The sequence below is a fragment of the Lonchura striata genome, unplaced genomic scaffold, assembly GCF_046129695.1.
Source record: "Lonchura striata isolate bLonStr1 unplaced genomic scaffold, bLonStr1.mat Scaffold_97, whole genome shotgun sequence".
Lineage (NCBI taxonomy): Eukaryota > Metazoa > Chordata > Aves > Passeriformes > Estrildidae > Lonchura > Lonchura striata.
Window position 1 is genome coordinate 1142583 of NW_027461192.1, and position 26164 is coordinate 1168746.

Sequence of the window (26164 nt, forward strand, 5' to 3'; positions counted from 1 at the left end):
GAATGTGAGGGCTGATCCCAGAGCCCCAAGGATCACATTCAGGGCAGCCCTCAGGGAATGTTCACCTGGTATTGGGGGGCTGCATGGGAGCACCTTGATCTTGGAGCACCCAGCTGCCCCCCATGTTTGGAGGTGCCTGAGGAGGGCTGGGACAATGCCAGGGACATCCTGCAGTGACATCCCCCCTGTCCCACTCTGTGTGTGCTCAGTCCCAACCCTGACCCTGATCCTGGTCTCAATCTCACTCCACGGTTAGACACACTCAGAGTTCCGTATTTAATCTCAGCCCAGTGCCAAATTTATCTAGGCCCAGACCCAATCCCAGCCTCAGCCCTAAAGCCAATCCCATGTTTTGATTTAACCCCAATCCCAGCTCTAATCCAAATCTCAGCCCCAACTCCAACCCCAGACCCAATTCCAGCCCTTTCCTAAATCCTCAGCCCCAAACCAAATCCCCAGGTTCAGCCCTTCTGGGGGTTTGGGGGTGTCTCTGTCCCTCTGACCCCAATGATGTTTGGGTGGGGTCACACCAGGGCTGAGAGGGACAGAGACCCCCCAGCCTCCCCAAGGATGAGAAGGTCGGAGAGCCCCCCCAGCCCCGAGCACCCTCAGCGGTGAGAGGGACACAGAGCCCCTGGTCCCCAGCCCTGCACAAACTTTCCCTAAGGTCAGAGGGATGGAGACCCCCTGAGCATCCCCCAGGGTGAGGGGACAGAGACCCCTTGAATATCCCCTGGGAACCAGACAAAATAAACTTGCAGAAATCAAACATAACTCTGCATAAAGTACTTTGATGAATATTTCATTTTCCCACAAGTCACTTGTGATGGAAATGCAAACAAATCCCAAACATTAATAAAACAAGAATAGAAGCGATTCTGTGGTAATTCCAAGTTTCATCAGTTCCCATGCAGCTCCAGCTCAGCTGCTGGCAGGTTCAAATAAAAGAAAAGTGAAAATTTGGCTCAATACAGATTATTAAAAGGAAGGGACTGCGCTGTGTAGCTATGACAAAGCTGACAGGGAGGAAAAAGATATTGATTCTCATATTTGGACAAAACCTCCAAACCTGTGAATTCAGGAGTTATTCAGGAATTTAGTTAGAGCTGGGCTTCTTGTAGGACTTGTCAGTCTTGCTGGTATGATTTTATGCCTTTCTTCCAGTGATTTTAACAAACTTTGCAGGGAAGGACAAGAAAATATTATCTTTAAACTGGCCACCTACAACAGCCATTTTCCTCATAAGTTCTTCCATAAGTTGCTCAGAGGAAGCTGCATCCAAGTTTCCAAGAGATCCTCCAGAAAGAGGCAAAACCTTCTCAGAGGAGGGAACCACGCTGCTGTCAAACACGCTTGGGGTCAGACAACAGTGCCCTGAACTCACTGTGCAAAAATAATGTCACAATCTGGTTAACAAAATTGTTGGAGAGATGCCTCTGCCGCAATTAAGCTGCTAAGGAGACAAAATCCAAAGTGGATTTTATTGACAGAAAATGTGAGGTAGAGAGAGAGATGGAAAGAAAGAGAAAAGGGGAGAGAGCAAGGGACTGACAGGAACAGAGATCTCCCCTGGGACAGGGCAAGTGTGACATTGTCCCCTGTGTGCGTGGCCTTCCCAGGGTGGGAGTTTTACACCGGAGCCAGTTTGGGTAAGGGGGGTGGTGTTCACCCCCCACCCCGAGCAGGGATTGCCTCACTGTTTCAGGTTACAATGTCAGATGTAACCAAAAGTGTTTTCAGTCCCCATCTCCAAAAACTGTTATCAACAGGTGGGGCAGTGTTCTTTATCTCTTCCATGGCTCAGCCCTGATAACGCCCTCCAGGGGCCATCTTCTCTTAATGGGCCATTGAGTGTCACTGCAGCACTGATAAAATTCCATCATCCCATTGTGGGATGCTCCACCCAGGGGGAGGAACCAAGCATTCCTACCTGGATATAATCTCACCCTTGCAACACCACGATCACCTTGCCTGCTGCATTCCCAGAGGACAAGAGCTCCATAAGCACCACTGGACCTTCAGAGGAAGACCAGACCCTTCTACAGGATCACCGCTTTGACAGAATCACGTTCATCACTCCAGCCGGACTGCAGCCACCATTTCATCAGCCTGCTACCACCACCCTGATTATCAGGGTGTCAGGTTATATCCTGACTCTGTGAGTTTAAACCAGTCTTTCTGAATCATAGCTTTGATCTTAATTTTCCTATTAAATTGTCCTTCTGGCTTAGACTCTCTCCCAGGTTTGCTTTGAAGCCAGTACAAAACTCACTGTGCTCATCCCTTGTTTTCCTTTCAAAACAGGATTTCCCATCTCCAAATATCTTCCAGATGGAGGAGGAGGCTGCGAGGAAGAGGAAGATGCCCTGGGATGCCCAGGCAGGTGAGGAGGAAGTCAGTGCCCCTTTCCCCCTCTCTCCTGCTCCATCTCCCAGCCCAGCCTGGCCCCCAGCTGCAGGACAGCCCCACTACCGGTGCCCTCCTGCTGGGGACGCACTCGGGGGATCTCCCTGCCCTTCCCTCTGGCAAATCCCATCCTCTCCTTGTCCTTCCTCCCCCAGAGCAGGAGCTGCAGATGGAGACCAGGAAGGACAAATCCCCACGGCAGAACCTCATGGAAGAGGCCATTTTGACTGGCTCCACAGCACAGGAACCCAACGGGGAGGAAAAGCCCCAGAGATCCCGCAGGAGGAGGGGCTGCAAAACCAGCCCAAGGTCATCTGAGGAGGAAAGACACACCCAGTGTCAGGAAGGTGGGCAGAGCTTCAGCCAGAGCTCAGAGCTGGTGGTCCATGAGCAGCTTCATGATGGGGAGAAGCCCTACAAGTGCTCGGAGTGTGGGAAGAGCTTCAGGCAGAAATCCCACCTGATCCGCCACCAGATGATCCACACCGGGGAATGGCCCTACAAGTGTGGGGAGTGTGGGAAGGGCTTCGGCTGGAGCTCAGAACTCATCATCCACCAACGCATCCACACTGGGGAGAGGCCCTATGAGTGTCCCGAGTGTCAGAAGAGGTTTAGGTGGAGCTCTGATCTCTGCAAGCACCAGCGGATTCACAACGGGGAGAGGCCCTTCCGCTGCCCCGACTGCAGGAGGGGCTTCAAGCAAAACTCCCACCTTGTCAGGCACCAGCACATCCACACCAGGCAGAGGCCCTATGAGTGTCCCCTGTGTGGGAAGAGCTTCTCCAGGAGCTTTCACTTGACTCGACACCAACTTAGGCACAGGTAAGGGAAGCCCTGTGAGTGCCCCCACTTCAGGAAGAGCTTCGTGCGCTGCTCCCACTCCATCCCCCTTTAGTAGACCCATGTTGGTCGGAGCCCTGGTGACCCACATTCCTTGTGATCTCTGATGAGAAGACACCTGGAAAGTGGTCTTCAAATCCTCCTGGATGCCCATAGACACCTGGATGAACACAGACCAGGAAAATCCATCGGGACTCTGATCAACATTGAAAATTAATTGGGAAAAGCTGTTTCTTTGACTTTAAAGCCCAAGAAATTCTTACCTGCTGTGTCACTTTTTCTTCTGGTGGCATCAAGCAATAATGGATGATCATGGAGATCTTTTCCCACCTGAATAATCTCCTTGTTTATCCCATCAGAACACCTAGAATTGGGGTAAAAATAAAGAAATCAATAAAAGAGATCTAAAGCTGAATCATTTTACTGGGATTTGAATGTGAATTTGAGGTTAAGGGGAGGATTTGGTTCTTCTGGGACCATCCAAGCCAAGGGACATGGCCATGCTCTTGTAGTTGTTCCCGCAGAATGGGTCCATCTGACCTCATCTGTTCTCCAGGAATTCCGGCTGTCTGTCCCAGTCCCTGGCCTGCGTCTGCCCAGTCCAAGTGTTCCCCACAAAATGCCCAAATTGCTGCTGAAGTGTCCTAGCTGACCCTTGCTGGGGATGTTCCTGTCCACCAACCTTTCCCGCTCAGCTCCATGGAGGGCTGGGAGGGGTTTTAGGGACTCCTGGTTGGACTGAGAGAGGCTGTTGTGGCTCTTGGGGCCATTTGTGGTGCTGGGAGGGGGTTTGGGGGCCTGCTGGAGGTAACTGGGATATACTGGGAATGAGTGAGGTCATCCTGGGGGCAACTGGAACCATACTGGGGACTCTGGGGTGACTGGGATCGAGCATGCTGGGGGCAGTTGGAATATACTGGAAGTGCATGGCACCATACTGGAGGGGACAACACTGGGAACAGCTGGGACCATTTTGGGGGCAAGTGAGGGCAACTGCGAGTGACTGTGTCTGTAATGGGGGCCACTGAGGTCATACTGGCAGTGAGCGGGACTGTACTAGGGGTGACTAGGTGCAACTGGGAACATACTGGGTGGAACTGGAACAACACCGAGGGGGACTGGGATCATACTGGGAGTGACCAGGAACATTCTGAGGGCAGTTTGGACCATGGTCGGTGCAACTGGGATATCCTGGGAGCAACTGGTGCTGCACTGAGGGTGGCTAGAAGTGGTTCTGGGCAACTGGAATTATGCTGGAAGCAACTGGGAGGAAGTGGGTGTGACTGGGAGCATGCTGGGATCAAGTGGGATATACTGAGAGAGACTGGGAATCACTGGGATCATACTGGGAGGGACTGGAACCACGGCAATGGCCTGGGCTGGGTGATGTGGGGCCTCAGAGAGTGCAGGGAGCATTGTGACACTGCGGGGCCTGATGGATCCAAGGGGACATTGTGACACTCTGGGCCCAGCCTAGCCGTGGGGTGTTTTGGGAGCCCCGGGGTACCCAGGGCAGCAGAGCAGAGCCTCTGGCTCAGGGGCAGCAGCTCCTCGGGAAAACCAGGGCAGGCAGCAGGGGATGCCCAGGGAGAAGAAGCCATAGCCCAGAGCCCCAAGGGTGGCACTGGCTGAGGGACGGGGCAGGAGGGAGAGGCCACTGCTGGGATGGCGCCGGAACTGCCCAGCATCACAGGGCCTGTATGACATTACAGACTGGGCTGTGTGACATCACAGAGATGGCTATGTGACATCTGAGAGGCTGTGTGAGGTCACTGGGGAGGTCACTCTGCCCTAGCCCCCTCCCAGTTCCCCCAGAGAAGTCCAACGCTGCTCATGCACAGCGGGTCCCCTGTCCCCCCAGGTCCCCCTGACCCTGGTGCTGCAGCCTCCCCCAGAGGATGTTCCACGAGATCGACCCCAGAGCCTGACACGGGGACAGGGGCAGGAGCCATGGGGGGTGGGACAGGGGGACAGGGACCCCCTGGCAGTGTCCCCGTGTCCCCCAGGGCCAGAGCCTGGGCCAGGGCTCCTTCACCCTGTGACCAACGAGGGCTTGAGAGCGCTGAAAAAATCCCCAGCAAAAACCAGATTTAATATTAAAGTGACAGCAGCACAAAGTTCCTTGGCAAGAGTCACTCTACTCCTGACTGGGCACTTCAGCCACAGCAAGGAAACAAAGCAACAACAAAACCAAACAAAATCCAGGCAATCAAACCAGAAATGAATTGAGAGCTGTTCCTGTGTGTGTGACACAAAAAAAATGAGGGCAAGGATAAAAGGAATATGGCCCAAAACCTTAACAGACCTAAAACCTAATAGGAATTACCTTATACCTTTACCTTAATTTCTACATTAAACTTAACAATTTAGCAAAAGAACAGAGCTTAACAGTATTTAACCTAACTTATAACCTATAACTATGCAATTTAAAACAGGAATAACATTTAACAATATTTAACTTAACATATAACTTATATTAAACATATGAACTTAGTAAAAAAACAACTCTTAGCAGCGTTTAACTTAGCTTAGACCTCATGATTTAGCCTTAACTACAGGCCTAACTGGCTCAGTTGTGCAAGGCACTCAGACCCCTCAGAGAGCAGCATTTCTGCCACATTTCCCCAGCACAGGCACTCCTGTGTGCACACAGACACAGAGAGTCAGTGCAAGGCACCTGTGAGAAATTCCCCTGAGCAAAGGGAAATGCTCCCTGGGGATGCTTTGGCATCTCCCCAGCAGGGAAGGGTTGAGCCTGGAGGAGTGGGGGGATCGGCCCAGGCTCCCTCGTTGTTGGGGATCCCTGAGTGCAGCAAACGGGAGAGTTCCCAGCTCGGAGAGGCCCCACTCAGAGGGAGTCGCTGGCCCAGGAGAGCTCCAAGGGCTCCTTTTGGAGCGCTGTTTGTAGTGCCCCAAGAGAGGGGCTGCTGTCCCACCCATGTTTCACCCTGGCCGCACTTGGCATCAGCAGCTTTCTTTGGCAGGCTGAGAACAGGGATGTTGTGCCACCGAGGGAACACAAACAGTTCCCAGGGCTGCTCCTAAAGCAGCCAGGAGCTGGCTGGGCAGCAGCAGTGCCTGGAGCAGAGCGTGTTTGTGCTGAGCTCCAGAGGAGCTGAGCCCAGGGGCTGCTGGCCAAGGCGGAGGCCAGCGAGCATTTCTCAGCTGGCAGGGCGGCCTGAGAAGGGGAGGGGGGAATGCACCAGCACAGGAACCATGGAACCAAGGGACCATTGTGACACTGTGGGGCCTGTGGGACCAAGGGACCATTGTGACACCGTGGGGCCTCATGGAACCGTGGAGACCCTTATGACACTTTGGGGTGTCATGGGACCAAGGGACAGTTGTGACATGGTGAGACCCCAGGGAGCCAAAGGTCCATTGTGACATTGGAAGGCCACATGGAATCATGGAGACACCATTAAGAGACTTCACAGCTTCATGGAACCAAGGGGCCATTGTGACACTGTGGGGCACCATGGAATCATGGAGACCATTGGGATACTATGAGGCCCCACGGAATAAGCAAAGCATTGTGACACTGTGAGGCCTCACAGCACCAGTGAGACCATTGTGACCCTGGAGGTCCCCACAGAACCAAGAGAACCATTGTGACACTGTGGGGCCTCGTGAAACCAAGAGGCCTTTGTGGCACTGCAGGGCTGCAGGGAACCAAAGGTCCATTGTGACACTGCAGGGCCTCGTGTCATCAGTGTTCCATTGTGACCCTGTGGAGCCAAAGGAGACCATTGTGACACCACAAACCCCCAGGGTCCAAAGGTCCATCGTGATATTTTGGGCCTCATGGAACAGAGGAGTCACTTGACATTGTGGGACCTGGGAACCACGGAGACCACTGGGACACTGTGGGGTCCCAAGGATCCAAGGGAACATGGAACAGGTCTGGCTGGTTTGATCTCCAGGGGCTGCCTGACAGCTTGGCACCTGCAGGGTCTCTTCTCACTGGGGCTCGGGGCTTTCCTTCCTATAGAAAAGAACTGTCCTTCTCCTGCAGGTGTCAATGGCCATATTGGGATTTCACCACCAATGTTGACTGTTGTGACAGACTGGAGGAGATTGCTGGCTGGAAACATTTCAGTGTGGGGGAGGAAGGGGCAGGTCCAGCCTTGCCCTGCCCTGGAACCCCAGCACTGCCCTGCCCTGGAACCCCAATCCCCCCAGAGCCTCTATCCCAGCCCAGCAGTGTCTGCCAGTCCCTGGCACAGCACAGGCAATGCTCCACAGCCACCTCTGGAGCCCCAGCCCAGCTCCCGAGTGACCAAATGACCCCAAGTCCCACCTGGGGGAAGGGCCCAGGAGGACCAAGGGGTATTTAAGGCTGACCACAAGGCAAGCACACATCTTGACCCTTCCTCCTCTTGGAATTTCCAGCTGAACATTGCTGGAATCCAGGAGGTGGTAGCTGAGTGTGTGCTTCTCTCTTTGTATCTTATTTTTCTCTTTCTCTGTATCTACTTCTTCTATTTCTGTACTGTTGCAAATATTGATTAACTTAAAATTGAACAGGCTTAGAGTTTGTGAAGTTGAATGGGCCAAGTTAAAGAAGTTTTTTTTGTTGATTGAATGCCGTATTAAAACGTTTGTCAAAGTTTCTCTGATTTTTCTAAATTTCCCAGTAAAGGCTGTTTTGTTGTTTAGAGCTCCTGAGTATCTCTTGATAGTATTGCTCCAGTGCATCCAACTCAGAGGACGCAAATTATTGTCATTCCTTTTAAATATCTTCTTGAGAGAGTTTTTTAGTGGATGGGGGTCAGGGCTTGTGTGTCCTGCTTGGCACAGCCCAGGCAGGGCTTTCACAGCCCCATCCCACACTCCATTTCCCAGCTGGAGCCGCTGGTGCCTCTGAGTTCTGCTGCCCCAGCCCCAGGGATGCTCTCCTTGTCTGCCCATTCCCCCAGGGTCTCTGGGCAGGGATGGCCTCAGTGGGGGCTGCTGACATCCTCAGCAACTTGGAGGCTGCTGCTGAATTTTCCTGCTCCAGAGGCTTCTTCAGCCTTCAGCTCTTCAGTTCAGGAATTCAGTGCTCCAGGGCTCATTAACATTCAGAACACCTTAACAAGCTAAGCCTCAAGGAATAATTTAAGTTTTGAAATTTTTTGTGGTTGATTAGACAAGTTTCAGAAGCCTATTCAAAGTCAATACATTATATTTAAAAAGACAGTGAAAAAAAATTTTGTAGGTGCTGTTTAGTTGGGGTTTTTTTCTGTTAATTTATTGATATGTTCAATGTCCAGATGACACTGAATCAAACTTCGCATGCAGTTGGAATAGACATGAAAATCAAGACCCTTCATAGCTGACAATCAATCACACTTTGTCCCTACCCCATACCCACCAATTCCCCCATTCAAGCCCTGGCACTCAGAGCAGCTGAGGAATGGAGTCACATCCAGGGGTGTCCCCAGGGCACAGGACTGGGGCCAGGTCAGTGAAATCTCTTTGTTGCTGATCTGGACGAGGCCATTGAGGGCACCCTCAGGCAGTTCCATGTGAGCCCAGGCTGGGTGGGAGTGTGGCTGTGCTGGAGGGCAGGAAGCTCTGCAGAGGGATCTGGACAGGCTGGAGCCATGGGCCCAGGACAATGGGATGAGGTTCACCAAGGCCAAGGGCCGGGTCCTGCCCTGGGCTCACAACCACCCCAAATCCCTGGCCGTGCCCTGCCCCTGATCCCACAGTCTGTCCTGTTTCCTTCATCCCTGCATTACTAGGGACTTTCTGGGACAAGGGAGCTCTGCTCTTGGGATGGAGGGAGCTCCAAGTGCCACCACTGCAGTGGGAACCACAACTCATCAGGCTTGTGCCCTTTGGGGGTCAGGAACTGGTGAGAGCCAGAGGCACAGAAAGTTTCTCTCCATGGCCAAAGGACCATAGTTGAACAGGACACAATTGAATAACAACCATGCTCTGCCATGAGCTATGTGCAATGTTCTAGCAGCATCTGATGAGTCCACCATCCACTAATGATTTCCATGTTATAATGAATTTCAGACAAACGTGGTTCTGTGATAGATATAAACACAATTACATTCTTGTATCAGGATGCTCATCCTGAAGTGGGGGAAAAATAGCTCAAACAATTTCTGATTTGCAAAGCTGTCAGTGGTGGATGAAAAAGGGAGGTCAGGTTGCTTTTGGTGTTGAGGAAATGCTGAAACCAGCCTGACTCATTTCATCTCCTCCTGCCCTGGCTGATCTCCCCTCTTTCCCCTTCCACCCATTGGCTTCTGTCTCCCACCAGGCCCCCTGGTGAAGAGCCTGGCTCTGTGTTCTCCATCCCCTCCTCGCTGGCACTGCCAGGCTGGGATGAGGAGCCCCTCAGCCTTCCCTGCTCCAGTCTGGACAAGCCCAGCTCCCTCAGCCTCTGCTCACAGCCCAAGGGCTCCAGCCCCACTTTGGAGGCCCTTCCCTAATCCTGCTCCAGCTGCCAGGCATCTTTCCTGCCCTGGGGAACCCAACCCAGGCCACGGGGACCTGGATAATCCACGTCCTTGATGTCCTGGTCACACAGCCCTGGCCCCTTGTCCTCATGTCAGACTCTGGGGTGGATCCTGTGGAACATCCTTTGGTGGAGGCTGTGGCTCCAGGGGGACTGGGGGGATACCAGGGGACAGGGACCCTGCTGGGGATGAACAGCATTGGACTTGTTGGGAGAAACTGTGAGGGGGAGCTGGGACGGAGTGACCAACCCAGTGACCTCACAGAGCCCGCCTGGGATGTCACACAGCCCCTCTGGGATGTCACACAGCCCCACTGTGATGTCACAGAGCCCCTCTGGGATGTCACACAGCCCCACTGTGATGTCACAGCCTGCTCTGAGATGTCACAGCCCATTCTCTAATTTCACACAGCTGGTCTCTGATGTCACATACAGCTCTGTGATGTCATCACCTGCTCTGTGATGTCAGACCTCTGCCCTGTGATGTCACAGCCAGCTTTAATGTTACAGGGACAGTCTATGATGTTGTAGCTTCTCAATGACCTCACTCTGTGATGTCACAGCCCACTCTGTGACCTCTTGTTACCAGATGATAAATTGTCTCCACCAGGTGAGCTGACACCTGGAGCTTGTTCTCCAAACCCCAGGCCTATGGAAACCACACAATGCCCATTGTGTGAGAAGAGGAACTGGAAGTTCACCAGCCTCAGTGTCCTGCCAGCTCAGCCAGGCCCATAGGAACATTGGGGTTCACGACCACCAGGGACCACCAGAGAGAACCCCAGGACAGAAGAACACATGGGTAAAAGGGAGGGGAAATATGTTAATGATTCTGGGGAAATGATTATCAGATGTGTGTTTAGTCCACGACAATCAATGGATATGTGTATAAAATACAGAATATGAACAGAAACTTTCCTGTACTCAGCATGCTCGGCTTTGGGAGGAGCTATTCCCCGTGCATCCCCCTGAATAAAGAATGCTGCTTCTTAATGCTGCACTGGTGTTAAGGAGTTTTCTGTTTTACTGAATTTTTGGTAACACTCCCACTCCCAAGGAAAGCTCTTTCTGCTGCTGTTCACAAACAGAGAAGGGCTGGTGGCAGATGTGGGGGTCGGAGGCTGCCTGGGGCACAGGGACCATGAAATAATCAAGTTTTCAATGATCTGTGCAAAAAGGAGGGGCAGCAACAAAACTTCAACACTGGAATTAGGAAGGGCAGACTTTGGCCTACTTAGGATGCAGGTTTGGGGAGTACAAAATCAGGTACTGAATTTTTTTAAGGGAAAGAGCCCTTAAAAACCAAGGGGTTCAGGAACGATGGACACATTTTGAGAAAGCAATCTTAAGGAGTACGGAGCAGCCTGTCCCAGTGCGGCAAAAGATGATCTGGTGAGGAAAATCACTGTCCTGACTACCCATGGAGCTTTTGTGGGAACTCAGGGGAAAGCAGAGAGAGCATTAACTTTGGACAGAAGGTCAGGCAACTTAGCAAGTGTTTAAGGATGTTGTTACATCATGCAGAAAGAGAAAAGGAAAGATGTGAAATTTCAATTAGAGATTATCCTGGCCACTTCTGTGAAAAATAATAAAAAATGTGTCTATGAATAAATTCATAGCAAAACATGGTATAAGGAGAACCTCTACTCTTTATTGGATGCAGTGGAAAATAGAGTAACTAAAGATAAGGAAAAGGTTGAGCTACTTAATACCTTGTTTGACTCAATTTTCAATATATGGAGAGATTGTCCTCAGGACAAGAGTTCTCCTGAGCTGGTAGATGGTCACAGGGAGCAGAACAGTCCCCTGTAATCCAGGTGGAAGCAGCTGGTGACCTGCTGAGCCACTCAGATGCTCACAGGTGTATGGGATGGGATGGGATCCATGGTAGGAGGATGAGGGAGCTGGTGGATGAGCTCCCCAAGCTGCTCCCCACCATTTGCCATCAGTCCTGGCTCACCAGGGAGGTCTCAGAGCACTGGAGGTGCCAGTGTGAGCCCATCCCCAGGAAGGGCTGGAAGGAGGATCTGGGGAGCTCCAGGCCTGTCAGCCTGACCTCGGTGCTCAGCAAGGTTTTGGAACAGATCACCCTGAGAGCCACCACAGGGCACCCACAGGATGGCCGAGGGGTCAGAGACAGCCAGTGTGGATTTAAGAGGGGCAGGTCCTGCCTGAGCAACCTGATCTCCTTTTATGACCAGGTGACCCACCTGTGGATGTGGGAAAGGCTGTGGATGTGTCCATCTGGACTTCAGCAAAGCCTTGGACACTGTCTGTGACAGCATTCCCTGGAAAAGCTGCAGCCCACGGCTTGGGCAGGTTCCCTCCTGGCTGGGAGATGGAAGAGCTGGCTGGAGGCTGGGCCCAGAGAGGGGTGGGGATGGTGCTGCACCCAGCTGGTGTTCAGTCCCTGGTGCTGTCCCCAAGGATCTGTGTTGGGCCCAGTCCCATTTAACACCTTCCGAACATGGAGCATGGTGCTGGTATCATTAACCGAAGATCTGGGTGAGGGGATCGAGCCCACCATCCCTAAATTTGCAGGTGACACCAAGCTGGGTGTGAGTGTGGATCTGCTGGAGGGCAGGACAAGAAGACACAGCCTCCAGCTGCACCAGGGGAGGTTTAGGCTGGACAAGAGGAAGAAGTTCTTCACAGAAAGGGTGAGTGGGCATTGGAATGGGCAGGCCAGGGGGGAGGTGGCAGAGTCACTGTCCCTCTCCAGTGGCACTCAGTGGCATGGTCTGGGTGACAAGTCCGTATTAGGGCATTGGTTGGACTTGGTGATCCCGAAGGTCTTTTCCAGCCTATTTGATTCTGTCATTCTGTGATGATTGGGACACTCTGGGGCCATTGTGACCCTGCAGGGCCTCATGGAACTAAGAGGACCATGGTGACACTGTGCAGCCCCATAGAACCAGGACTCCATTGTGGTGCTCTGGGGCCCAATGGAACCAGGGAGTCCCTGTGACACTGGGTCCTGGTGGAACCACAGAGGCCATGGTGACACTGCGGGGCCTCGTGTGACCGAGGGGTTTCACCACTGTAACACTGCCAAACCAAGGAGAGCATTGGGAGAGTCCAGGGCCCAGGGGAACCAAGGGGCACTTCTGACACTGCAGGGCCTCATGGAACCAAGGGGACATTGTGACACTGCAGGACCTTGTGTAACCAAGGGGCCACTGTGACACTCTGGGGCCTCAGGGTATCTGGAAGGCCGTTGTGACTCTGTGTGGCCTCATGGAAACAAGGAGTCCATTGTGACACTGAGGGGACTTGTGGAAGCACAGAGAGCATTGTGACAGTGCGGGACCTCGTGTGACCATGGCGCCTCTGTGACACCCTGGGGCCCCATGGAACCAAGGGGCCACTGTGAAACTGCAGCACCAATGAGAATATTGTGACACTGTGGAGCCCCATGGAACCAAGGAGAACATTGTCACATTTTGGGGCCTATGGAACCAAGGAGATCAGTGTGACAGTGCAGGGCCTGGTGTAACCAAAAAGACATTGTGACGCTGAGGGGCCCCTTGGAACCAAGGACATCTTTGCAGATGACACCAAGCTGGATGGGAGAGTTGATCTGCTGGAGCGTAGGAGGGTTCTGCACAGGGCCCTGCACAGGCTGGATCCAGGGCCCAAATCCAACAAGGTGAGGTTTAACAAGTCCAAGTGCCAGGTCCTGCACTTTGGCCACAACAACCCCTGCAGCGCTACAGGCTGGGGACAGAGGGGCTGGACAGCAGCCAGGCAGAAAGGGACCTGCAGGGACTGAGGGACAGCAGGCTGGACACGAGCCAGCCGTGTGCCCAGGTAGCCAAGAAGACCAATGGCTCCTGGCCTGGATCAGGAATGGTGTGGCCAGCAGGAGCAGAGCTGCTGTGACAGCCCTGATCTGCCCCAGCTCTGCACACAGACATTGCTGCTGCAGCTCCAGAGAAGGCAACAAAAGGGCATCTCTGCAGAAAACTGTGCTGGGAGAACCTTTAGTTTCTTGAAAGCCACTAAGAGCACAGTCCCTCATTGACACTGTCTGTGGGCACAGGGAAGATGGAGAGAAACAAAATGAGAAATGGCACAAACCATGACATTTCTTTGTGGACAATATTTAAAAAACAAAACAATGAAAAAGAAAGTGCAAAATGAAACCAACAACAAGTATCTAAGATTACTTTTATTACAAGTGATTGGTAGAAATTGGCCAGCAGTTTAATGTTCCTGAAAGCATCCAGTCATCAGTCTCCTCACTGCAGCCTTGAGCTCCTGGTTCCTCAGGCTGTAGATGAGGGGGTTCAGAGCTGGAGGCACCACCGAGTACAGAACTGACAGGGCCAGATCCACGGATGGGGAAGACATCGAGGGGGGCTTCAGTTGAGCAAATATGCCGGTGCTGAGGAACAGAGAGACCACAGCCAGGTGAGGAAGGCAGGTGGAAAAGGCTTTGTGCCGTCCCTGCTCAGAGGGGATCCTCAGCACGGCCCTGAAGATCTGCACATAGGAGAAAACAATGAACACAAAACATCCAAGTCCTAAACAGGCACTAACAGCAATGAGCCCAAGTTCCCTGCGATAGGATTTGGAGCAGGAGAGTTTCAGGATCTGTGGGATTTCACAGAAGAACTGGCCCAAGGCATTGCCATGGCACAGGGGTAGGGAAAATGTATTGGCTGTGTGCAGCAGAGCATTGAGAAAGGCACTGGCCCAGGCAGCTGCTGCCATGTGGGCACAAGCTCTACTGCCCAGGAGGGTCCCGTAGTGCAGGGGTTTGCAGATGGACACGTAGCGGTCATAGCACATGATGGTCAGGAGGGCAAGCTCTGTTCCAAGGAAGAAGATAATCAGAAAAACCTGAGCAGCACATCCTGTGTAGGAGATGGTGCTGGTGTCCCAGAGGGAATTGTGCATGGCTTTGGGGACAGTGGTGCAGATGGAGCCCAGGTCGCTGAGGGCCAGGTTGAGCAGGAAGAAGAACATGGGCGTGTGCAGGTGGTGGCCGCAGGCTACGGCGCTGATGATGAGGCCGTTGCCCAGGAGGGCAGCCAGGGAGATGCCCAGGAAGAGGCAGAAGTGCAGGAGCTGCAGCTGCCGCGTGTCTGCCAGGGCCAGCAGGAGGAAGTGGCTGATGGAGCTGCTGTTGGACATTTGCTGTGGCTGCACATGGGCACCTGTTCATGGAGAAAGGACAGTGAAGTGTTAGAGGAGATACCTGTAACCAAAAACAAAGCCATTTCCCATACACACTCCTCTGTGACACACACAGACACAATTTTGTGTTTAGGAGTTCTGGGGTTTTCTTTATAAGCTCCCCTATATCTGTCCTGGTATTCTTAGATATCAGAAACCCTCAGCATTTCTGCTGCACTTAGGGAGAACAGAGCAAGGTTTGTGAGGCAAAGTGATGAGTGGAGAGTGAGGGGAGGTGGTCTGTCATTCTTACCTGTTCAGAATTTCTCTGGGCTTTAACCTTTCTCCAGGGGAGGATGCTCAGCTTCCCACATTTTCCCTAAAAACCTCCAGGTACAGCTGAGAGCAGATAGACGCACCACAGCCTGGCTACACATTTGCAGCGAATGACTCATGTTGCTCATTTCACCAACCCAGCAGCATTTTCAGGGTCATAACACTTCTGCCATTCCTCATCAATTTTACCACTCAGAGATGCTCTAGGACAGGTTTGCACCCTGGATTGAAGCTCCCAGCTTGGACTGCAATCTCAGGGAGACTTCCAAGGTTTCATCTGATGGCACTGGATGAAGGCAGAAGCAGCTCCTTCCCTGGTTGCACTGCCAGCATTGCCCAGAGCCGGGCACTGGGGACAGCTGTGTCACCCTGAGCCAGCTGTGCCCCTGCCAGAGCCCCCAGTGCCGGGCAGCTGCTCCCAGCCCTCTGCTCTGCAGAGGGAACTGGGCCCGGGGCTGCAGAGCTGCCCCACGGCTCTGCTGCAGCTCTGCCTGCACAGGAGGGGCTGCACACCTTGGAGCCCCGGCCCTGAGGGCAGAGGCTTGGCTGGGGCACAGGAGGGAGGGGGCTTGTGCAGAGGGAGGGGCTGCACTGGAGGGGATCCTCTGGACATCTCTAAGCTCTCCCTGCCTCAGCATTTCTGGGTTTTGTTTTCTCTCCTTCCCTGATCTTCTCTCTGCTTGCTGGAGATTTTCCTCCTGCAGGTGTTTCCCTGTGCCTCATCTCTCCCTGCCAGCACTCCCAGACCCCAAATCTCTGTGCACTCTTCTTGGCCTGACAGAACCCTGCCTGTTTGCAAGGCACTGGCTGGGGGCAGGTTCTGTTTGCAGCTTGGAGAAAGGACAGCTCAGACTGAACCTGATGGGCCCAGCAAAGGTGATGCTGGTGCTGTCCATGGGCAGAGTGGCTGAAAGCACAATAGGGATCTCCTGTGAACCTACTGATCACTAAAGGTAACAGTTCAGATATCTCAGGCACTTGTCAAAATTCATAATCAACCGCTGATATTTATTCCTCCCTCTCTGACATTTTGCAATAGTAGGAAACTGAATACAAACTCTTTGGGAATTTCTTCATTTTTATCAATATCTTTGTCTTGGAAATATTCTGTGACTGATCAGAAGCCCTCGGCATGTCAGAGCTTCATGAGCATTTCACCTGCCCTGCACCAGAAATACTCCGAGTTGTACTCACAGGGTCTGTGGGCATTGGGATGTTCCAGCTTTAGGAGATCTCTCCAGGAGCTGCAGCTGCATTGTCCTGCAGCCAGAGGTTCCTGTCTCAAGGGCTGGCAGTGATTCTGCCCCACGCACTTCTCAGCCCCTTCCCAGCCCTGACTGATTGAAGCTCTCTGTGCCTCTGTGCTGTGCCCGCGCTGGCTGCAGGCAGTGCCCCAGCCCTGCTGGGCTGGGAGAAGAGCTGCTCAGCAAGAGAAATGTGCTTTTGAAGCTCTCCTTGGTTACCAGGATCACCCTCTGTGCCAGGAGCCCGGCCCAGCTCAGCAGCACAGTCACAGCACAAGGACCTTAATGAACCTCTCAGGGGCTGCTGTTGTTTTCATTAGTCTCAGTCCCAGAGAGTGTGCTCAAAAAACTTCCCAAGAACTCAAAGTGAGATTGAAACATTGAAGTTTCGTGGACTTTTAATGGGTCCCACTGAGGAAAACTACTGAGAAAGTGTTCCCAAGTAGAGCATAATGCTCGAGGCAGAGATGAAAGCAAGGGACAAGCAAGGGAAAGGTGGCTCTGGTGCTGAGCAAACCTGGATGTGTTTCAGGAATGCAAAGGGCCCAGGCCTGAGCCCCAGCCCCTGGCAAGGCAGATCCTGTCCCTCCCTCATTGCTCAGGGCTCTTCCCGGGATGGGCACTGGCATGTGGGGATGGGCAGTGCCAAGGGCAGGACCATGGGGTGGCCCCTGCCAGGCTGCTGAGCAGGGACAAGGAGGCACTGAGGCCCCAGGGCTGCAAGGGTCACTTGTCCCCTGGTGGCCTCAGGCCCAGGGCCAGCAGCCATGGCCAAAGGGCTGCACAGGTTGGCTCTGTCAGGGCCTTGCAGCTGCTGCACATCCCTGAGCCCTCTGCAGCCCAGGCTGTCCCACGGTGTCCCTGCCCTGCGCCTCTGTCCCTGCAGGCTGTTGTCCCCCCCGGCTGCCCCACCTCGCTGGCCCTTCCTTTGCTGGCAGCTCTGCCTCCTGCTGCCCCTGCCTGGCCACACAAAGCCTTGGGCTGCTCCAGGCTCCTGCTGGGGACGTGCTGCACCACAGCCCTGCCCTGGGAGGGAAATTCCTTTCTTCTGGTGTCCAGTCTCGGCCTGTCCAGCTGTTCTTTGCATTAATTCTTTCTTTCTCTGGCTGTTCTCTGCTATGTCAGAAGGATCCACCATCTCTGAAATCACCCTTCAATCCCTCCCAGGGCTCTCCTCTGCTGTCCTCAGTCTCCACCCCACTGAGCACAGAGCTCCTTTGTCCCTGTAGAGTGGTCAAGTGCCCGAGGCCAAGAGTACCTGGACAAGAGGGACAGTTCTTTTCTACAGGAAGGAAACCACAGAGCCCCAGGGCTTTGAAGGCAGATGAGAAGCTGTCACCAGAGGCCAAGGCAAGTCTGACCTGTCTGTAACTGCAGCTTATGTCTGAAAGCAGCCTTCGGATATATGGGGAGTTTTAGGGTTGGAATTCCATTTCAGCAGTGGGTTCCTGGAATAGGAATGACAGTTCTCCACCTGCAGGAAAGGATGCAGTCTGAGTGTTTCAAAGGCTGATTAAAGGCAGCCCCAAGGAGGCCAAGGCAGCCAGACCTGTTTTCAGGGAAGAATCCTTGGGCAGACAGAATCTGGGAGGCCAAACCCCACTTTTGTCTATGGCTGTCTGGATAAGGACAGTTTTTTTCCATAGGAAGGAAAGTACGGAGCCCCGGTATTTGAATGACAGAGGAGAGTTGGCCCTCAGGAGAACCTGGACAGTCCTGGCAGGTTTTGTCTGGGAGCTGTCCATGTATATAAGGAATTTTGGAGGCAGATTCTCAGTTTTGGCCATGGATACCTGGACTTGAAAGATGGTTTCTTCCATGGGAAGAAAAGCACAGCCCCCAGTGTTTTGAAGGCAGATGAGGGGTGGCCCCAAAGAGGCCAAGGCCAGCCCAGAGCTGTCTGTCCTGGCAGGCTTCACATGGGAATAATCCTTGGATATAATCAAATTTGGAGGAGTAATCCTAATTTCAGCCATGAATAACTGGAAGAGAAGGACAGTTCTTTCCCACAGGAAAGAAAGCATGGAACTCTAGGGTTTAAGGCACAGATGAGAAACAACCTTCAACATGCCAAGGTCACTTGGACCAGACATGCAACCCCCCGGAGGCCCAGCCAACCAGACCTGTTCCATGTTCTTGGATCCTTGGGGCCCTGCAGCATCACAATTTCTCCTTGGTTCCATGAGGCCCTGTAGGATCACAACAGATCTTTGTTTCCATGAGGCCCAGTGATATCACAATGGTCTCCTTGGCTCCACAGTGGCACAATGGCCCCTTGCTTCCATGAGGCTTTGCAGTGTCAAAATGGTTTCCTTTTTTCCATGGGAAAATGCCACAATGGCCCCTTGGTTCCATGAGGTCATGGAGTCTAAAAATGGCCCCTTGGTTCTGTTGGGTTCCCCAGGATCACAATGGCCCCTTGGATCCACCAGGCCTGGATGTGTTACACTGGCCCCTTGCTTCCATGGGGAAGCAGTGTCACAATGGCCCCTGGCTTCCATGAGACCTGGCAGTGTCACAGTGGTTGCCTTGGTTCTGTGAAGCCCTTTGGTGTCACAATGGCCCCTGGGTTCCATGGGGACTTGGAGTGTCAAAATGGTCTCATTGGTTCCATGGAGCCCCGCAGTGTCACAATGGTCTCTTGGTTCCACAGTGTCACACTGGCACCTTGGTTCCCTGAAGCCCTGCAGTACGGAATGGATCCTTGGTTCCATTGGGCTCCTCACTGTTCCACGAGTCCTCAGTGCCACGGAGCCCTGCAGTGTCACAGAGCTCTCCTGGGTTCCATGGTGCCACACAGGGTCACCATGGCCCCTCAGTTCTGCAAGGCCCCACAGTGTCACAAGGCCCCCTGCTCCCATGAGGCTGGGTCATGTCGCAATGGTCTCATTGGTTCCATGAGGCCCTGCAGTTCCACAATGGCCCTTAAAGTGTCACCATAGTCTCTGTGGGTTCACCCACTGGTTCACAATGTCCTTGGTACCATGATGCCCCATAGTGTAACAATGGTGTCCTTGGTTCCACAGTCAGAATGGCTCCATGGTCTCATGGTGCCCCACAGCCCCTTATGGAGCCCCACATTGTCACTGTGATCCCCTTGATTCCATGAGACCATGCCATGCTACAATGACCCCTCGGTTATACAGTATCACAATGGCCCCTTTGGTTCTAGTGAGTCATGAAATGTCATAATTTTTGGAGAATGGTTGTTGGAACAAGGCCTTGAGTCTATGGAATACTTGTTTCAAAAAACCTCTGTTTAAGACTCCAGAATCAGGCTGTGTCTGACCTGGGAACAGAACTTGGGAACCAGGCTCTGTGTCTAGACCTGGGAAACCGCATTTTGTACAAGGTCTAGGAATGAGATAATAAGGACAGGCATAGCCTTGAAGATATGCTTGTACAAGAACAGGCTGTAAGACATGTTCAACAAAGATGAAATGTCCTTGGAAGATGTGACTTAGAGATGAGAATTTACCTTGAGAAACTTAGCTGCAGTTGTAACTGCACATAGGAGAAATAAAACAAAGACCTTTGTAAATTAACTAATGAGAGCTTACTGCTGATTATGCTTGTAGAATACCTATATAAGCTAAGTGGCTTTTTGATTAAAGTTGGAGCTTGCTATCAATCATATTGATTGTGTGCCTTTTTCCCCACCGCCCACGTCACATAATGGTCTCCATGGTTCCATGAGTCCCCACAATGAACTTTTGGTTCCATGAGCTTTTGTACTGCCAACAGCCGTCTCCTTGTTTCCACAGTGTCACAGTGGACCCTTGGTTCCATCAGGTTCAATAGTGTAACATGGACACCTTGATTCCATGGGGTTGTGTAGTGTCACAATGATCTCCTTGGTTCTGCGGCCCTGCTGTGGCTGCTGTGTAACAATGGACCTGTGGTACCATGAGGTTCCATAGTGCCACCATGGTCCCTTTGGTTACACAAGGCCTTGCTGTGCCAATGGCCCCTTGGTTCCATGAGGTTCAGTGCTGTCAGCAATGATCTCCTTGGTTCTGCAGTGTCACAATGGATCCTTGGCTCCATGAGGTGCCTGGCCTCCCACAGCCCCTCACAGCCCCTCATGGCCCCTCATGTCCCCTCACGGCCCCTCACAGCCCCTCACAGCCCCTCATGTCCCCTCATGGCCCCTCACAGCCCCTCACAGCCCCTCACAGCCCCTCATGACCCTCACAGCCCCTCATGGCCCCTCACAGCCCCTCACAGCCCCTCATGGCCCCTCATGACCCTCACAGCCCCTCATGGCCCCTCACAGCCCCAGCCGTGGGGCTCCTCCCCAAGGAGAAGGGGTCGGGCCCTGCTGTTCTCCTTTAATTTCAGTCCCTTCCCAGTGCCGAGCAAAGGAAGGCTGGAATGGAGCCTTTCCCAGCCTTTCGCTCTGGGCTGGCTGCGGGCTGAAGCTCTGTGCCGGCGCTGGCCGAGCACCAACAGCCCTGCAGCCCCGGCCTTTGCTGTGCCGTGTCCGTCCCTGTCCCGACCCCGCCCGGCTCTGGCAGCAGCAGCAGCCGCAGCGCAGCGGGCGCCGGCCCGGCCCGGCCGGGACTCCCGGGCAGGAGCAGCAGCAGCGCCGGCCCCTTCCCGCCTGCTCCTGCCTCGGCTGCCGAGGGCTTTTCCAGATGGACTCTGGAGCAGAGCAACAAGCACCCGCACACAGCCCTGGCTCCCCAGGGCCCGCCTGTGCTGCCCCGAGCCAGCCCTCAGGGGAAGGAAGGATCGGGTTCCAGCGCTGTTTTCAGCGCTGTTTTACTCACCCTGAGCTGACAGCAGGAGGCTGCTGCTGCCTTCGCCTTGGGAATTGCAGATCACGGCTGCTCTTGCCCTTCTACTTACCACCTGAATTTTATCCATAAAACTGCAAGTGCCTCTTTCAGTTGGTGCTACCCACAGTGCTTTCATGACAGCAAAGTCAGTATTTTTGTTGCAGGCATAAAGATCAGCAGATACTGGAATGCCCACCAGTTCCTGAGCACTAAGGTGAGGGGAATTAAAGCCACACAGGTCACATTTGCAGTACTCGAACACAGCCCTGTTGCTGGTGTTGATGAAATAGAATAAACTGACAGAGGCCATTACAGAAATTGCCTCTGCAGTGTGGAACTAAATTTAAACATCCACCAGGAGAAACAGAAACCAGAACTTCTCAATTTGCTTCAATTATTCTTCCCAGCAGCAGGAAATGTCAAAGCCCAGATGTGTTTTCCCTGCTGGTGAGCACAGTGAGAGCCCAGCCTGTGCCCAGTCCCAGCGGGAGCCTGAGCCCAGCCCAGGGAGCTCAGCGCACGCGGGGCCAGGCCCAGAGCCCCGGGCACGGCCGCTCATTGCGGGGCAGCGGCGCAGACGGAATGTCCTGCGGCCCAAACCTCCTGCTCCTGCCACACAGCATCCAGCCTTCTCCCCCTCCTCCTCCTCTCCCAGCACAGCACAAATTCCAGCTCAGAGGAGGCTTCCCCAGAGTGGGCTCTGGCTCCTGCTCCAGCCTGAGTGTCCCTGCAGAGGAACAGGGCATCTTTCAGGCACTTCCACAAGCTCAGGCTTCTCATTTCATGGTGAATCTGGGATGGAAATGTGCTTGTTAATAAAGCCAAAAGCCATGGGAATGGACTAGTAATTATTAGAAGAAAAACACCTTTCTTCCAGGCAAGGTTCACCGAGTCATTGCCTGCATTTCTCCTTTTCAGATTCTTTCAGTCGGCTACTCTGAGAGGTCCAGCTTGTTCTAGTGCTTATCAGGAACTGATTGTACTCTTGATTTATGCATCAATGCACCAGATGTGGAATCATCTACACTGAACTCAGAAACAAACTCCCTCTATCAGAGCATTTTCACATTCCAGATCATTTTCAAGATGTCCACTGACAGGCTGGAGTTATTATTATTACACAACTCTCCACTTTGGGCTGCAGGCTCGAGATTATTTCTCTGAATTCAGACAGGTTTGTATTTCCTAACAATTCCTGGTACCACCTCCTGTTTTCATAGCCTACAACAGTAACAATGAAAACGTTACCCCCAGCACAACTCCCCAGTCCACCAGTTAAAGAAAGGACAAGCTGTCAACTTATCCAAACCTTTGTCCTGCTCTGCTGCAAGAGTCCAGCAGCACACAGGGTGTGGAAAGCCAAGAGAAGCTGCAGTTGGTGGCACATCCTGTGACAGGAGCTCGACCTCATTTTCCAGGAAGGGTTCTTGAGAAGAGCAAAGAGGACTATGGAGAAGATTCCTGAAAAACTAAAACAGCTTTCCAGAAGTGAAATGAAAATGAAAAGAAACAATCTGAAATGTTTTCCCCTATTTATTTCTATGCTCCCCTTTTCCATCTTGTTCTCCATCTTATAAATTCCAAATGCATGTCACCTCTAAGACTGGTGACTTACCAAGTTTTAGACACTCTAACATACCATGAGCTACACACAGTTTGCCTTCCCCTGTGTTTGTTGGAAAGCAGTGCTGGAGCCATAAGAGCAGTGCTTGGGTCGGGCACGAATCCTGCAGCCAGGGAATGTGCCCCGCCAGTGTGTGACCCTCAGCAGGGAATATGCACAGCAGCGTTGCTGGGCTGGGCCTCCATGGAGCCATCCCAGGAGCAGCTGCTGAGCTCAGAAGCCATCACAGCCACCACCCAGCTCCAAAGGCCCTTGGCAGGGTGGGCTCCTGGCCTGGCTCTGTGTGCCAGGAGCCGGCAGCGCTGAGTGCAGGGAGCCCAGGGAGGGCACAGAAACGCTGGGTGAGAAATGCTGGGGCACAGTGAGATGGGCGAGTGCAGCCGGCCAGGGCAGAGGAGCAGCGTGCACAGGGGGCACAGCCCCAGGACAGATGGGCAGGGCTGGGCAGGGCTGGGCAGGGCTGGGCAGGGACAGAGGCACCCAGGCCTTTGTCCCTGGGCTCGGGCAGCACCTCTGGAGGGCCCACAGAAGGAACTTTCCTCGGAGGCTGTCATGGTTTGACACTGGCACAATGCCAGTGCCCCCATGAAAATGTGATCCCTCCCTTGAATGATGTGAAGTGGAATCTAAACAGAGCAAAGCAGGCCCAAGCTTAATAACAGAAAAAAACTTTATTAAACTACTACTACAAAAGAAAAGAGAAAACTAAAGAAGGGAAAAAAAAAAGCACACAAAGATCAAATGAAAACCTTGCAAAACATTCCTCCCCCCACCACCCAACTCCAACAAACCACAGTGAGACACAATCTGGACCCCAATCAGGTTTCCACCCTCCAAACAATCGATACTCAGTCCATCGAGGGAACAGAGTCTCCCCTGTGCCACAGACCCCCCAAGAAACACACTCCACATCCTGTGTTTCCATGTCACACATGGCACCGCCCAGAGAAAAAGTTTGCCATGGTGACCCTTCTCCTTTCCATGCACAGTGCTTTCACCACCAATGCATGGATGGACAGACTGCTTTTAGGATTTTTCCTTTCAAGGATGCCCTGCCAAGAGGGGAGAAAACAACAGTTCAATTTTTCATTGTTTGGGACCACAGTCCCCCCCATTTTCCCCTGGGGCCGAGGGCTCGAGAGCAGAGATCTTCTTCTCTTCTCTTTCCTTTCCAGGACAAGGGGGCGACACCACAAACCCCCTAACATTTCTCTGTTCACTTTTGTCTTTTTCCCAGCCGAAGCAGGTCTCTTGACTCACTGGCATCCTCCCAAAACACAGTCCCTCTTGAAGGAGAAGATTGGTTCAGGTTGTGGCTAACACGGAAAAGTCCAGCCAAAAGCCACTCCTTGTCCCCCTCCCATCTAGAATTCCTCCTTCTAACATCCCAGGGTCCAAGGTGTCCCTCTTCCTCTCTTTCAAACCGAGGAGGGGAAGGAAAAATTCACAAGCTTTCATTTCTCAAGGAAGGGTTAAAAGTCCGAACTCCCAGGGATGGCTCGATGCCCGGACATCCAGCAACTCCCACGCAACTGGGCACCTTGCAGCTTCCCCCCGCCGCTGACTGCCACTGTCTCTTTTCTCTCTCCTTCTCGGGAGAGAAACTCTGGGGTGGGGGGGGGAATGGAGATATCCCAGATTTCTTCCACCCTTCCATCTGCAGGGGCCAGCCCGGTTCCAGTCCTTCCACCACCCTTGGGACCTACCTTTCAGGCCATGGGGCTTCCCCTCTCCCACCCAGCTCGTGGCTGGGCAGGGGAGAGTTTGCACTGCACGCTGACCAGAACCAAAGAGAGCGAGTTCCCCTGGGAATTCTGCTTTTAACTCCTCTGTGTTCTCAGAGGCGTGTTCAACTTCAATTGGTCAATATCTAAATTGACCTCTTCCTTCGGGAAAAAAATTCTCTTTCTGTGTCAAACCACGACAGAGGGGCTGCACCTTGGTTCTCCCGTGCCCCTCCCTGAGGAGACTGGCAGGGGTTGCAGATTTTTGGCATTTGTCCTTGCTGCCCCTCACATCCCCCTGCCCCACAAACAGCCCCGAGCCACCCGTGAGGGACAGGCCCTGCTGTGCCTGGCTGGGCTCAGGGCTTGGCCTTTCTGCTTCCCCCAGCCAGCCCAGGCCTTGCTCAGCATTGCAGTTCCCTGCTCTGAGCCTTGGGCTCCCTGCAATCCTGGCCTCAAGGATCTGCTCTCACCAGTCCCTGGGAGCCTTTGGCAGTCCCTGCCCTCATTGGGGCTCTGTGATGCTCCAAGGGACTTGGAGTTTTGCTCCTGACTTCATGAGCAGCTTCTTCAGCTTTCTCTCAGTGCCTGAGGGTCCTGGACTCAGCTGAAGATCCATTGTAGGGCTCATTAAAGTACACAAAGCCCTCGGTGGGGCGGGCTTCCTCTTCCTGCAATTGTCTACAAGTTTTCAGGCCCTGTACAGCAGATTGGAGTCAGTTTAAAGATCCTTTAAGAAAAGAGATTTAATGGAACATTAATTATTTATTTTAACAGAGTATTTTTTATTTTCCAGTTCAGAGAAGAGCTGATAGAAGTGATCTTGATGCTCACTGTCTCCTTAGGAGGTCTGGGCATGTAGAAGAATGAGCCCCCTGAGGGCTGACCCTGTTTGGACAAGCTGCTCCTCACCCCCAGCCTCACCATGTCTGACATTGCCCACCTGGCACTGACATCCCTGTGCCCTGCAGCAGAACCTTGTCCCTGAGCTCTGCAGCTCCATGTCCCAGCCCATTACACCATGTCCCACCTGCTCTCCTCAGGGCTCTGCTTGCACACACGTCCAGGAGAAGTTTTCCTGTTGAGAAAGAAAGAATGGAAAAGCTTGAGCAGGTTTCCTAAACAACAAACCCCCCTCAGGAGCCACCTGCTCAGTACAGGCTGCCTGGAGTGGTGTCACCTTTCTACACGGGACAGTATGACCAGAGCTGATCTCTGGAAGCAGAATTCTCTGAGTCTCCCAGCTGAATTATCTGTCCCTGTCCTTTCCCTGGATCTCTGTTGCAGATGGAAGCTGCTGGTGCCAGCCTCACCTTTAACCTCTCTTTGGAATGCAAACAGATGTTCCCAGCTGTGTTAAGCAGGATTTGCTCAATGTTTCTATCAATCTTTTGTGTTCCACATGGAACAAATTGGCCATTTTGGCACTGAGGGTGTGACATGGAAGCAAGGAGTCAATTGTGACCCTGGGGACCCATGAAACCAAGGGGCCATGGTGACACAGCAGGGCCACGTGGATCCAGTGGTCCATTGTGACACTGTGGATCCAAGGAGACCATGGAGACACCCCCAGAACCTCATGGAACCAAGGAGTCCATGGTGACCCAGCGGGGCTGCATGGAGCCAATGGT

General features: G+C 53.0%; 2 protein-coding genes across 2 annotated transcripts in view; one reads left to right on the forward strand and one right to left on the reverse strand.

The window, feature by feature from the left end:
- Nucleotides 1–2583: 2583 nt before the first annotated feature.
- The window catches only part of LOC144248856 (uncharacterized), a 29173-nt gene continuing 5592 nt past the window's right edge, over nt 2584–26164 (forward strand). The window contains exon 1 of the mRNA XM_077790836.1: nt 2584–3144. Within this exon, the coding sequence (XP_077646962.1) occupies nt 2615–3144 (530 nt within the window). The 5' untranslated portion in view covers nt 2584–2614. The remainder of the gene's footprint in view (nt 3145–26164) is intronic.
- LOC144248857 (olfactory receptor 14C36-like) lies at nt 13730–14842 on the reverse strand. Its single transcript, XM_077790837.1, has one exon. The coding sequence runs from the start codon at nt 14840–14842 to the stop codon at nt 13910–13912; it is 933 nt and encodes a 310-aa protein (XP_077646963.1). The 3' UTR covers nt 13730–13909.

What these genes read in the sequence shown, in the direction of transcription:
- LOC144248857 (XM_077790837.1), bottom strand. Translation starts at nt 14,842, where the DNA reads ATGTCCAACAGCAGCTCCATCAGCCACTTCCTCCTGCTGGCCCTGGCA.